At 43.5% G+C, this 14263-nt stretch overlaps 1 protein-coding gene across 1 annotated transcript in view; it reads right to left on the bottom strand.

The window, feature by feature from the left end:
• Nucleotides 1–169: 169 nt before the first annotated feature.
• Nucleotides 170–14263, bottom strand: part of NAALAD2 (N-acetylated alpha-linked acidic dipeptidase 2) — a 34224-nt gene continuing 20130 nt past the window's right edge. Inside the window, exons 11-19 of the mRNA XM_028726035.2 lie at nucleotides 13095–13177; nucleotides 11610–11673; nucleotides 10436–10503; nucleotides 9836–9927; nucleotides 7622–7712; nucleotides 6394–6658; nucleotides 4273–4354; nucleotides 2754–2846; nucleotides 170–1279 (exon numbers count right to left, since the gene is read on the bottom strand). Coding sequence (XP_028581868.2) covers nucleotides 1090–1279; nucleotides 2754–2846; nucleotides 4273–4354; nucleotides 6394–6658; nucleotides 7622–7712; nucleotides 9836–9927; nucleotides 10436–10503; nucleotides 11610–11673; nucleotides 13095–13177 — 1028 coding nt within the window. The 3' untranslated portion in view covers nucleotides 170–1089. The remainder of the gene's footprint in view (nucleotides 1280–2753; nucleotides 2847–4272; nucleotides 4355–6393; nucleotides 6659–7621; nucleotides 7713–9835; nucleotides 9928–10435; nucleotides 10504–11609; nucleotides 11674–13094; nucleotides 13178–14263) is intronic.

Raw genomic sequence — 14263 nt, 5'->3', positions numbered from 1 at the left:
AGCAGAATGAGTGTTTGAACAAGTTTTGGTTATGTATTAGGAGTTCAATTAAACAAATTCAGTAAATATTTCTTTTGGTTTAACATCCTGCCTTCTGTTCTGCTTACCCCAGTCAGAAAACATTCCTTGCACAACTTAATGGCTTTCTTTATGGTGGTAAAACGATGTAGAAGGTACACTGATATTTTTTATTTTAAGAGCGGTTACACATAGTGCTTCTTTAAATGGGTAACTGTAGTCACAACCACACTGAACATTTAATAGAATTTTAATGTCATTTCACTCTTCATTTTTGTTCTACATCCAGGTGCTTCTTCTACTCAGCTTTGAAGGGAAACCCTCCTTCCAATAGCATCTGAGTTATGATTGTTGAGTATTTATTCTGCGGTAGCCCAGCTGCAGTCTTGTGTGTTTCATGCAAACCATATATCACTGCTGTAGTATAGAGGTGGAAACTGCAAACAGCCAGGGAAGGAGGAGTGGAATTAGATGAACTAGTGAGTAGCGTCAAATGAATGCAAGGTGAAATGGATTCAGCTGGGCTTCTGAGTGAAATACTGTTCCAGGCAAGGTTAAGTGGTGGCTGGTGCTGAAAACATATAATTCTTCCACTGTGGCTATCAAAATCACTGGCAGCTGCACACTTTGCTGGAAATGTGCTCAGTCTTGGCCCATGCTGTAAACGAGAGCTTTAGAGCTGGCTTAGGACAGTTTAGAAATGGCATGTGAGTGAATGCTTAAAACTGCCAGAAGTAGCACTGTCTGATTAAAAAGTATTCTTGTTGTCGTCAGTCTGGGTTGGAAGTGTAGATGAGCAGCAAAGAAGATCTCTTGCTAAGTCCATTTTTTAATAATGTTTATCCCAACCCTTCTTCCAAGGTCCTGGGGGGTGGGGACAGTCTAACTTTCCATCCCCTCCAGTCAAACTTTCTGATGGGTCTTTCTGATCATGAGCACTGAACATGACAAGGGAAGTAGCCTCATGGTGCTGCTGTTTGAATATTATGTCTGTGTTGAGAAGAATCAGCTTTCTGGGCATGCAATGCAAATAGTTTGTTTCCGTTATCGTTCCTGCTGCTCCCAACTATCCTACAACACAGTTTTCAGTGTTCCTGCAGCAGCCTGAACCGCGAAAGTTGCAACAGAGATTTGCCTCTTGACTTCTTCCCAAGCTTTGCGTTGATCTGTCCTGCTGTCGATATCGAACATGGCATCATAGATTCCAGGGAAAGACACACCTGCATACTTGTTGCGGCTGCTTGGAGCAAAGATGATGTGTCTGTGGGGCAAGCGAACACATTTTTTTAAAAAATAAAGCAAGCAAACTCTGGCAGGAAGTTAGGCAACTGACTAAAAGTCAGTGTAGACCTATTAAAACTAGTGGACCTAATTTGTTTCATTAAATTTAGTGGATCTACTCGAGTAAAACAGCTGACTACAACCCCACCCCCCACCCCAAAGTCTTAATTTCTGTTGCTGGACCTTTATAGGGTTCCCAGGGCCATTTTCTAAAGCAATAAAACATCGGAAGCTACATTTCAGGGAGAGCATTACACTAAAGAAGCACAAGTGTGAGCATTTTAGAAGCCTGAAATAATTAAAATACATCTTTCCTGACACAAATGATAATGACATGGCTGCTGTATGAACTTTCTTGGGGATGAACTGCACAAACAAGGACACAGCAATTGAGAATACTCCCTCTCCTCTTACAGCATTGCCTCCCCTCCCTGGAAAGGACCACTGCTGATGACCTTAATGTATAGCCCAGTAAATGAAAACCTGTCAGGCATTTGGGTTTTATGAGTTGAGTTAAGCAGCACCTGGCTTAGAAATTGTGCAAGACATTACTGGCAAGATAGGTTGGCAAAGGCATATCCCAATGCTAGGTGTTTAGTCGCCTGGGTTGTTTTAGTGCAGTATGTGGTCAATGAAGGTGCCCATTGCTCACATGAGGGGTCAACCTCACTCGGACTATGCAAAAGCATTTAATTTTTGGTTTGGAAATCTGCAGGTCCAGAAATGCATATTCCCAACTCCCTACTTTCCACCCTGGGATCCTTTGATAAAGAGTGGTATAATAATAATAATAATAATAATAATAATAATAATAATAATAATAATAATAATAATAATGCTGTCTCTGGAATGGGCGCTCCCTCTTTTTCCTTGCTGGCATTAACTATGGTTCCACATCCATCTGCTCAACTGTTATCACAGAAAACATTGCTTTTAGAAGCTACCCAACTTGTCCTCCTATTGGGGTAACTATGGGCATCGAGTGTGTGGGGAAATGGGTACCTTCATTCAAGGTTTCCCAGACCACCAATGGTCCGTGAGCTTCATTCAGGTGGTCTGCTGCATGACATATTAAATATATATGCTGGATTTTTATAGCACTTTTATTGCTTCTTTTCTTACATTGCTTTTTATTGTACTGCAATTTTGAGTTCCGTGGAATTCAGGTTGTAATACAAGGAAATACAGCATCATTGAAATAAAAGAAGGAACAAAAAAATAAAATTTAAAAATCATGAAGTGTCTTTCCCAGAACATTACAATTGCTACAAAAGGCAGAAAAAACTATTAAGTCCCCACCCCTTCCCTCCAAGGCCATTAGCAAATTTTGAGTGGTCTGTTGGGTGTCAGAGGTGGGGAACCACAGCTCTAATCCATTTGTCTGAGAGAGCGGGGAAACAGGTCGTCTGCCCTGTGCCCTGCAAACAACCCCTCTCTGTGTTACGATGGCTTACCTGTAAAACCGCCTGCCTGGCAACCCAAGGGGATCGATGAACGCTCTCTCCAGAAGCATCAGCTGATCATTCGCCATCCGCACAGCAATGGGGCTGTAAAGTGAGAGACATCATAAGAACATAGGAAAGCCCTGTTGGATCACACCAATGACCATTTCTTCCAATGGTCAAGCATTCCTCTGTGAAAGCCCACGAGCACAGCAAGAGGACAATAACCCAGCAATGGGTCTTCAGAAGTACACAGCCTGGAGGTAGAAGACAAATATTATGCCCATTACTGTCTCCAGGCTATATGCTACCTCCAATGCTAGCCTTATCCTCGATGAGTTTGTCCAGTCCTTTCTTAGATCTGTAAGTTTGTATGACATCAGATGGTTCTGGGCACATGGAAGGCGCTTTAGCCTAATGTTCTGCTTTCCATAGGCTCTCTCCTAAAGTGTGTGATACTACATTCCAACCAGCTTTGAAGTTAATGTATTTTTAGCAATCATGTTGCTTAGAAGATCCAGGCTGTTTTGCCTTTCCTTGCTTTTTCATTCACCCACTCAGCTGCTCACCTGCCTTCCATCTGCTGTCAACAGAGCCTGTGACATACAGAAGCGGTCTCTGTGCCTTTGTTTCCATATATAAATTTATCGAGCCTCACTACTGTTGAAGCAATGATTCTTCAACATCAGCTTCGTTGGACTGGTCATTTTGTTCGGATGCCTGATTATCGTCTTCTAAAGCAACTACTCTATTCCGAACTTAAAAATGGAAAGCGTAATGCTGGTGGTCAACAAAAGAGGTTTAAAGACTGTCTCAAGGCAAATCTAAAAAAAAAAAAATGTAGTGTAAACACTGACGACTGGGAAACACTGGCCTGCGAGCGCTCCAATTGGAGAACAGCCTTTACCAAAGGTGTCATGGGCTTTGAAGACACTCGAACTCAGGACATAAGGGAGAAACGTGCTAAGAGGAAGGCACGCTTGGCAAATCCACAACATGATCAACTCCCGCCCGGAAAGCAATGTCCCCACTGTGGAAGGACTTGTGGTTCCAGAATTGGCCTCCACAGTCACTTACAGACTCATTGTTAAAACCGTGTTTATGGAAGGCAATCTTACTCAGCTATGAGTGATCACCAAAGAAGAGGAGAAGAAGAAGAATACAAGTGATGGTAGCTGCACCTGCAGCTTTACTTAAGTTGCATAAAGGCATTCTCATTTCAGCAACAGTGTAGGAATCTTGGGTCCGATGAAAATGCAATGCTGGTTCCAAGCAAACTGTGGTTTGCAAATCAGGGATATGGACTTAAGTTTGCCAGGCTCTTTATTAACCCCAAACCATTTATTTTTATTTTCTAGTTGCTTATTGCTTTTAAATGTGCCTTGCGTTTGTCTTGTGACTCAACATTGATCTCCATCTCCGTTACATAAATTTCTTAAAAATAGAGTATTTGAAAAATGCTGAACAGCAGCGCATTCTGTCTGTTTATTTTTTTAAAAAAGAAAAACCAGTTTTGCAAACCCATACTCACTCGTTCTGATCAAGCTGTGATAATCTATGGTGAAAATCAGCAGCTGCCTCCGTGAAATTAGCCACAGCAGAAAAGAGAGGATCTGCAAATACAGAGTTGACAAGTCAATTTCCTAATTTAGAAAAGAGTAAAGCTCACAGTTCAGTGTCAGGGGGTCCCAGGCTTAAATCCTGGTCACCTCCAGTTCCAAACAAACAGGAAGGTGGCCAATCAGATCTAGTTCAGTATTGACTATGCTGATGAGTGATGGTTTCAAATGGGTCATAGAGGACGGCGCTGTGGTTTAAACCACAGAGCCTCTTGGGCTTGCTGGTCAGCGGTTCGAAACCCCACAATGGAGTGAGCTCCCATTGCTCTGTCCCAGCTCTTGCCAACCTAGCAGTTCAAAAGCAAGTAGATAAATAGGTACCACTGCAGCGGGAAGGTAAACGGCATTTCCGTGTGCTCTGGCTTCCATCACGGTGTCCCATTGCACCGGAGGTGGTTTAGTCCTGCTGGCCACATGACCTGGAAAGCTGTCTGTGGACAAACGCCGGCTTCCTCGGCCTGAAAGCAAGATGAGTGCCGCAACCCCATAGTTGCCTTTGACTGGACTTAACAGTCCAGGGGTCCTTTACCTTTTTACCATAGAAAATTGGGCTATCAGTGGGTACTATGTTCTATGTTCCATCTCCACTGAAAGAAGCATTATGCTTCTAAATGCTAGTTGCAGGGAAATCACAGGTGGACTCTCTTGCGCTCATGCCCAACTTTCAGGTTTCTGAATCTGTTCAGCCACTGTGAGAACAGGATTCTGGACTAGATGGGTTGTTGGCCTGATCCAGCAGGCTTGTCTTACGTTCTTGTATTAAATCACGGGAGGGTAGGTAGTTTGTTGGCTGAGCCTTAGGGGGAAATCTTGGAAAGTAAGAGCAGTTCTAAGGGACGCGGGTGGCGCTGTGGGTTAAACCACAGAGCCTAGGACTTGCCGATCAGAAGGTTGGCGGTTCAAATCCCCGCAACGGGGTGAGCTCCCGTTGCTCAGTTCCTGCTCCTGCCAACCTAGCAGTTTGAAAGCACGTCAAAGTGCAAGTAGATAAATAGGTACCACTCCGGCAGGAAGGTAAACGGTGTTTCTATGCGCTGCTCTGGTTCGCCAGAACCGGCTTAGTCATGCTGGCCACATGACCCGGAAGCTGTACGCCGGCTCCCTCGGCCAATAAAGCGAGATGAGCGCCACAACCCCAGAGTCGGTCACGACTGGACCTCATGGTCAGGGGTCCCTTTACCTTTTTTAAGAGCAGTTCTAAGGCCGAACCAACTTCCAAATGGGGTAGTGGACTCTCCCAGACTTGGAGGTCTTCAAGCAGATGTTGGGCAACCATTTCTTGGAGATACTTTAACTCTGGCTTCCCTGCCAGATTCATGATTCCACAGTATTCATTTAAAGCACATGGCTTCCCCCCAAAATAATAATAATAATCCTGAGGACTGTAGCTTCCTTCTCACAGAGCTACAATTCCCAGAAGTATTATGATTATGATTATTATGATTATTATTATATTTCTTTATAGCCTTGCCCCTTCCCCTGACAGGGAGGCATGATGGCTTACAAATAGGAACAACTAAAAACATTGGGGGAAATGCCATTAAAAAAATATGAAACATTAATAGAATTAAAGTGATTATTATAGATACACATATATAAACGTACAAATAACTACCATAAAAATAGCACAGCACCAGCCCTTTCATTAAAAGCAGTCAGTTTCCCAAAGTTTGTTGGAACAAGAAGGTCTTTGCCTGCTGGTGGGAGGACCACAAGGAGGGAGCCAGTCTGGCTCCTCCAGGGAAGGAGTTTCAGAGTTTTTTGGGAGCAACCACCGAGAAGGCCCTCTCCTGCACCAAGCGTCCCAGTGAGGGTGGTGGGACCGAGAGATCTTCTGAAGATCTCAGAACCCAGGCAGGTTCACAGGAGGGAATACGGTCTTCCAAATAACAAATTTCACTTTCCAGGATGCTCTGGGGGGAACCTATGTGCTTTAAACGTGTGGGTGTGACCAACATCTGTCGCTAACAGAGGCCCGTAGCAACAGGAAGCACATCTGAACGGACTTTGTACCCCTTTTGTGTCAGGCTCACCAAACAATACTTGGTAGGTTCTCAGCTGCGCTTTGTGCCTCTTGGCTACATCGTAGATTCCATCAGCATAGTTTCTCAACGCTTCTGCGTAATCTTGGCAACGGAGAGGAAGGACCTGGGAATCGGCCAGTTCGTAGACCAAGCCCGCCCGGAGGTGAGCAACGGCAAGCTGCTTCCTGAATTCGGGGTCGTAAAACCGCTCAACTAATTCAAAGGTCTCGTACGTGGTGTGGTAGAGAGGGTAGTTACTGAATTTGTCTACTTTCTGGAAAAGGAGAGGAAAGATATGGGTCAAATGTGCCTGAGCTGGATGCTTTAGTTGAGATTCCTGCATTGAAGGGGGTGACCATCGGGGTTCCTTCAAACTACAGTTCTATGATAATAATAATAATAATAATTTATTATTTATACCCCGCCCATCTGGCTGAGTTTCCCCAGCCACTCTGGGCGGCTCCCAATCGGTGTTAAAAACAGTACAGCGTTACATATTAAAAACTTCCCTATGATTCTAATAAAGGTGGAAACTCAATTACAGTTGTACCTTGGTTCTCGAATGGCTTAGTTGCCGAACAAATCGGCTCCCGAACACCGTAAACCCGGAAGTAAGTGTTCTGGTTTGCGAACGTTTTTCGGAGCTGAACTTCTGACGCGGCTTCTGCCTGAGTGCAGGAAGCTCCTGCAGCCAATCGGAAGCCGCGCCTTGGTTTTTGAACAGTTTCAGGATTGGAACGGATTCCCGGAACGGATTAATTTTGAGAACCAAGGTACCACTGTATTAAAGTTTCCCCACATCACAGGCCCAGTCCAACTTGGCTCACTGTCAGTTTGGTAAAGGCAAGATCAAGCACTGAGGGGCAAATTGGACACAGGGATATAGGGAGCTGTCTTATGCAGAGTCAGACCATTGGTCCATCTACCTCCATAATGTCTACACTGACTGTCAGCAGCACCCCAGTATTTCAAGCAGGGAGATGGAAACTGAGACCTTTTTCAAAAGCTCTGACACTCAGTGGGGTTTATGATTTATCCCAGGTAAGTGTGCAGTGGACTGCTGCTTTATTCTTTTACAATTCTTTGCAGAAGACTGGATTAGTACTTCCCTGTCCATTTTCCCCCCATTGGGAGCTTTCCAAAAAATAAAAAAGGAGACCCACTTGCTCTGGTGTTTTTCACAGCTGTCCAGAAATAAACAGAGGGATGTCATCTTTCGGACAGCTGTTCGGCTTACCCTATTCTTAGTGTACCGGGCTCTGCCAGACACGATCCCCAATCGCTGGAAGAAAGCTTCGAAATCGCTGCCTGATCCGAGCTTGCTGATCCTGCCCAGAAAGAGGGGAAGATGTTGCTATAGTTAGATCCAGTGCTTTGTTTCTGGGGGTACGCAGGGGTACGCATACCCCTAAACATTTTGTGAGTCTAAGTTTGGCCTTGAGGGGCAGTATTTCAATATGAGAAGGAAAATGAGAGTACCCCTAAACATGTTTTTTTAGAAAAAAAAGTACTAGTTATATCAGGCGTAGGCAAACTCAGCCCTCCAGCTGTTTTGGGACTACAACTCCCATCATCCCTAGCTTACAGGACCAGTGGTCAGGGATGATGGGTTTGCCTGTGCCTGGGTTAGATTTCTTGCAATGGCACAGCAGAAAAAAAAGGGGGGGGTAAAAGAAGCTTTGGAGCACTCTGAAAATAATGAAGATGACTCAAAGTAGGGACCCAAATGGGATGCTTACCTACATGCCCACAATTTGCCAGATCACCATGGGTGACATCCAAAAGGAAAGGAAACTCTGAAGCTAAACCCGGAAATTGGGAGTATACGTGGAAGGGGGAGGGTTGTTAGATAGGGCCATAAGGATCTGTATCAGACTTCTCCACCATAGTGCCTCCCAGATGTTTTGGACTACAATTTAGTTACTTATTAATTTAAGTATTTCTATTCTGCCACGCTAGGGACGAGGGTGGCGCTGTGGGTAAAACCTCAGTGCCTAGGACTTGCTGATCCCCGCAGCGGGGTGCGCTCCCGTTGCTCGGTCCCAGCGCCTGCCAAACTAGCAGTTCGAAAGCACCTCCGGGTGCAAGTAGATAAATAGGGACCGCTTACTAGCAGGAAGGTAAATGGCGTTTCCGTGTGCTGCGCTGGCTCGCCAGATGCAGCTTGTCACGCTGGCCACGTGACCCAGAAGTGTCTGCGGACAGCGCTGGCTCCCGGCCTATAGAGTGAGATGAGCGCACAACCCTAGAGTCTGGCAAGACTAGCCCGTACGGGCAGGGGTACCTTTACCTTTACCTTATTCTGCCATGCCATAAAATCTTGAAACATAAAACGTACCGTAACCACACTTTAGAATGCCCTGCTTCATGACATCAGGCAAGTGCTTTCCCAATACACTTGCCGGTAAAGCTTTTTGTTTAGGAACGCCTATCGAGACATGCAGAAGTTATGTGTGCTTTATTTCGTCTTCTTTTAAGCTAGTGTTGATTTTTAATCCTCTTTGGGTTAAAATAATAAAAAAAACCTGGCTTTGACTGTTTTAAATCAATGATTTTAATGTTTATTTTATATTTCTTTAAAGCACTCACTCAGAGGGGTTTCTTTTGTTTTGCGATAAAGAGCGATATAAACGTTGTTAATGATAAATAGATAAAACCACATTTAAAAATGTGAATAAAAATACACATTTATTATTATTATTTTATTTATTAAAATTTGTATACCACCCTTCATCCAAAGATCTTGGGGCAGCTGACAAGTGAAACATACAACGTAAGATACATAATAAAACCTAAGCAAACCAATGACCCACTTCCCACAGACACATTTTAAAAGCCATAGGCGGGTTGAAGAGAAATGTTTTTTTGCCAGGCAAGCCTCCCTGGGGAGGGCATTCCACAAATAATTATTAAGGTGACTGGCTAATTAAGATGAAAATTAAAGCGCAAAAATGTCTGCTGGCATGAATAGTTGTTCAAGGAACTTCTGAAAATAAAAAGCGAGGGTGCCTGCCAAATCCCTGTTGGAAGAGTGTTCTGCAGCACAGGGCTGGTGACACTAAATGAATGAAAGCAAGGATAAGAAAGCTCTAGCTGCCCCTTGTGTGGGAATTTTGATGGCACACTCATACGTGCAATTATTTAAGTAACGGATATTCGTGCTAGGGCTGCCATACATCCGGAATTTCCTGGACATAACCTGGATTCGGCCCTCACAAACAGTGTCAGGGCAGCAATCATCCAGGAAAATCCAGATGCATGGAAGTGTAGATTTTGGTGAATTTCCTTAAAAATAGCTCAAAGCTTCTTTTTTTGTCAGCCTATGCAAAAGAAAGCTCAACAACATGCCCCCCCCCCCAAATTGGCAATCCTAGTTTATGCTAATAAACTTCTAATTAAAAATGAAAAGTTATGGACTTGCATGTGTGGATTAAGCAAGGGATTCTCTTACCTGGGCAGAGTCTTACTTTCTGGGGATGGGTCTTTCTCAAGCCAGCTTTCATAGAGGGTTTTGCTTCCATATCCATCATCGGGGCTTACTATCTAGGGAAGGAAAACAATGGGTCTGAATATGACGATTTCAGCACTATAAGAGAGGTGCCACCTCTCCTATACGTTTAAAGCAGTATCCTTTCACTTTAAACAGCCAGTTCCCCCAAGGAACTCTGGGAACTGTAGTTTTGTTAAGGATGCCAAGAGTTCTTAGAAAACCCCTATTCTCCCTGTAAAGCCGAAATTCTGAGTGGTTTAACAGCCAATTCCACTTCCCAGGGAACTGTGGGAACCCTGCCTCCTTTGGAATGTTGATTCAGCACGAAACGGTGCACAAACGCTAGACCTGCGTTTGCACCTGTCCTCAGAACCATGAGGTCTAGAAACTTGATTTTTTTTTATTTTAAAAAACTGTGATTCCTTAAGAAGCATTCCCTGCACCGAGGATCCCTGTCATCGTTCACCTCAAGTGCTTCTTCCAGCCACACAAGGACAGATGAAACTAGGAGAAGGAAAAGGGAGGGTTGGGGCGGAGCCAGAAAAATGAGATGATTTGTACCTCTTTTGTCAGATCATACACCAATTGATTGAGAAGAGGAGTGCAGTCTACTCTTAATGTGTAGTTGCCTGAAAACCAAAAGTATATATAGACATTTGTATTAATACTGATGGGACACTCTTAAAAAAATAAAATTTGATTTTAAAAAATTATAATTGGCTACGTCATACCAGACAGTGCCAGATTTACGTACAGTTATACCTCATGTTACGTTTGCTTCATGTTACGTTTTTTCAGGTTGCATCCCGTGGCGACCCGGAAGTACCAGAAAGGGTTACTTCTGGGTTTCGCCACTTGCGCATGCGCACAAGCACCAAATTGCACTGTGCACCTGCGCAGATACGGTGCTTCAGGTTGCGAACTTTTCATATTGTGAACAGGCCTCCGGAACGGATCCCATTCGCAACCAGAGGTACCACTGTATAAGCTAAACAAGCTATAGCTTAGGGCCCCACTCTCTTGGGGCCCCCCAAAAAATTTAAAGGAAAAAAAACACCTGGATGTACATTTCCAAAATATAAGATAAAAAACAAATACAATGGCTTTAGATACTTATTAGTTCCATAAATTACCATATAGCATATATTCAACATGAAAAACAGTGACAATTTGTTGTTGACAAAGGACAGCTGGACATATAAAGGGCCCCATTACCTTCAGTAGCTTAGGGCCTCATCAAACCTAAATCTACCTCTCTCGACATTGGCTATTCGAGTGCCGTCTCTCAGTATTGGCTATTTAAGCACTGGTATCTCTCTGAATGGGGACGCGGGTGGCGCTGTGGGTTAAACTACAGAGCCTAGGACTTGCTGATCAGAAGGTCAGAGGTTCGAATCCCTGCAACGGGGTGAGCTCCCGTTGCTCGGTCCCTGCTCCTGCCCACCAAGCAGTTTGAAAGCACATCAAAGTGCAAGTAGATAAATAGGTACCGCTCCGGCAGGAAGGTAAACGATGTTTCCATGCACTGCTCTGGTTCGCCAGAAGTTGCTTAGTCATGCTGGCCACATGACCTGGAAGCTGTATGCCGGCTCCCTCGGCCAATAAAGCGAGATGAGCGCCGCAACCCCAGAGTCGGTCACAACTGGACCTAACGGTCAGCGGTCCCTTTACCTTTACCTTTATCTCTCTGAATGTAAAAGTGGCACAGAACTGAAGATGGTCAAACGATGCTCACCTTCTATAGAAGAGTCTGAGTTGATGTAAGCCACAGCCCGTGCTTGAAGAATTTTGGCATTCTCCTGCAGTTACAAAAAGATACAAGTACCACAGGCTGATGACAAAGTTAACTGGGTTGTTTTTTGCCACAGCAGCAGATGTTTATGAAACGGACATCCTAGTGCAATCACATGTATGAACTGAAATAGCTATGCACATTTCTCCAGTTGCCGCAGGGATAGAACAATAGAACTTTAGAGTAAAAAAACCAGAAGCGTTTTTACTTGGTATTGTAAGTGAGGATATTGACAGAAAGGACAACAAACTGTTTTTATATGCAATAACAGCAGCCAAGAGTATTGTTGGCCCAGAAATGGAAACAGGAAGAACTACCAACGAAAGAAGAATGGCAGATGAAATTAATGGACAATGCAGAATTAGGTAAGATGACAGGAAGGATTCGAAACCTGCGGGACCAGAGATTCCCAGAGGACTGGAGCAAATATTCAAACTATTTGAAAAGCAACTGTAATAAACAGATCACGCTAGTAGGACTACAAGAAGTATTGTAAGGAGGATTTTGAGAAATATTGCAGAGAAGATTATGAAGAGAGTTATTAGTTAAGATAATTGAAAGTAATAGTGAAATTAAGAAATGTAAATTAAGTGAAAAAGATGAGAAAATTCTCAGATGTGATTGATAGAAGTAAAAAAAATGGTATAAGCTATGAAATTATGTGAAATGATTGATGAAAATGATGTCTCCTTCTCCAAGGAAGGAGATATAGAAATATAATAATAATAATAATAATAATAATAATAATAATAATAATAAAAAAATAAATAAATAATTTATACCCCGCCCATCTGGCTGAGTTTCCCCAGCCACTCTGGGCAGCTCCCAATCGAGTGGTGTTAAAAACAATACAGCATTGAATATTAAAAACTTCCCTAAACAGGGCTGCCTTCAGATGTCTTTTAAAGATAGGATAGCTGCTTATTTCCTTCACATCCGCCCACAGGGCGGGCGCCACTACCGAGAAGGCCCTCTGTCTGGTTCCCTGTAACCTCACTTCTCGCAATGAGGGAACTGCCAGAAGGCCCTCGGGGCTGGATCTCAGTGTCCGGGCTGAACGATGGGGGTGGAGACACTCCTTTAATTAATGATAATGATAATCACCATGTAGAGCAGGATTGGGGGCAGAGTGAAATGAAGACAATGGAAGGGAGTGCTTCCCCATGGGGTCATCACATCACTGCTAATGGGATTTACTGGGGCAGACCCCCAAATGTGCTCATAACCCATGGTTTTAAAGATGTTTGTGCTGTTTGTGGGAAAACTCGGGGCCCCTCCGGACCAATGTATTCTTGCTGTCTGGAGGGGCACATTGCAATCAATGAACAAGACTAGGTTAGATCCTTAACTTCCATGGGTCTGTTCTGAGTAAAAAAAATAGAGAGTTCCTGCGAGTCTCAGCAAAATATTCTGGAATTCACCACTTACCTCTGCCCATTCGGTGGAACCCAACAGCCCAAATTCTTCCGCATCCCAGCTGGCAAAAATTATTGTTCTCCTAGGCTTCCAACCTGTTGGCATTGAAAAGGTCATCATCTCTCTGGATGGTTCAACTTATAACAAGGCTGAGGAATTTGTGGGCTTCCAGCTGGATTGGACTACAACTCCCATCAGCCTCAGCTAGCATGGCCAATGGCCAGGGAGGATAGGAGTTGTAGTCTAGCAACACCTGGAGGACCAAAGATTTCCCATGCCTGCTTTTTAAACACAGCCCCAGGGCAGTTAAAAACCATGCTTCAGGAACCTCTATAAAATAAGGCTCTATTTCTGATTGCCTTAGTTTGGGATCAGGATTTTGTTTTATTCGTTGCTTTTCATTCCATCCGCCGGCAATTATATTCCTTAAGCAAAGGACCAAGCAGCCTTACAACCTCTTAAAAAAAAATCATTTAAAATTTCAACTCTGATCAACAAGAGCAATCAAAATTGAAAAGGCAATGCCATTACAAAAATGGAATCGGGTTTTAGAAATGCCTTTGAAACATGATGAGGATGATAAGACTAATAAGCATCTTTCGGGAAACTGTTCCACCAAAGAAATTCTCATGCCCCACGGAAGTGTACATGAAACCTAAGTGTTGGGACCCAAATCATCTCCAGATCTTAGGGCTTAGGAAGAAATACTTTGTGGGCTCTGAATGGACTTGAGGGTCTAAACCAGCTTCCCCAACCTGGTGACCTCCATACACTAGTGGCCAAAATTATGGAAATCTTTTGGGAAAAGCGTATTTCCAAGGTTTGATGGCTCATAACACCTGACTGACTCTCTAAACACTCTTGCTCATTGGCTACATTCAAATGAAGGAAACTTACTGCATATCAACCTAAGCAAGTTGTGCTTCCTTTTTCTGGTTATTTGGCTATAACTTTTAATAGAATACAGATAACTGAACAAACTTTGTTGCATTACATTCCTCATTAAATTATCTTTCCATTGATATGCAATTTTATGGTATTACTATCAAAATAAAATGGTATTATGAGCCATCAAACCTCAGAAATGCACTTTTTCCAAAAGGTTTCCACAATTTTGGCCTCTAGTGTCTATTGTTGGACTACAACTCTCATAATTCATGGCCATTCTGGGAGGGATTGAT

This window comes from Podarcis muralis, chromosome 4 (assembly GCF_964188315.1).
Source record: "Podarcis muralis chromosome 4, rPodMur119.hap1.1, whole genome shotgun sequence".
Lineage (NCBI taxonomy): Eukaryota > Metazoa > Chordata > Lepidosauria > Squamata > Lacertidae > Podarcis > Podarcis muralis.
The sequence above is the reverse complement of the archived record's forward strand: the minus strand, read 5'-3'. Positions and strand labels throughout refer to the sequence as shown.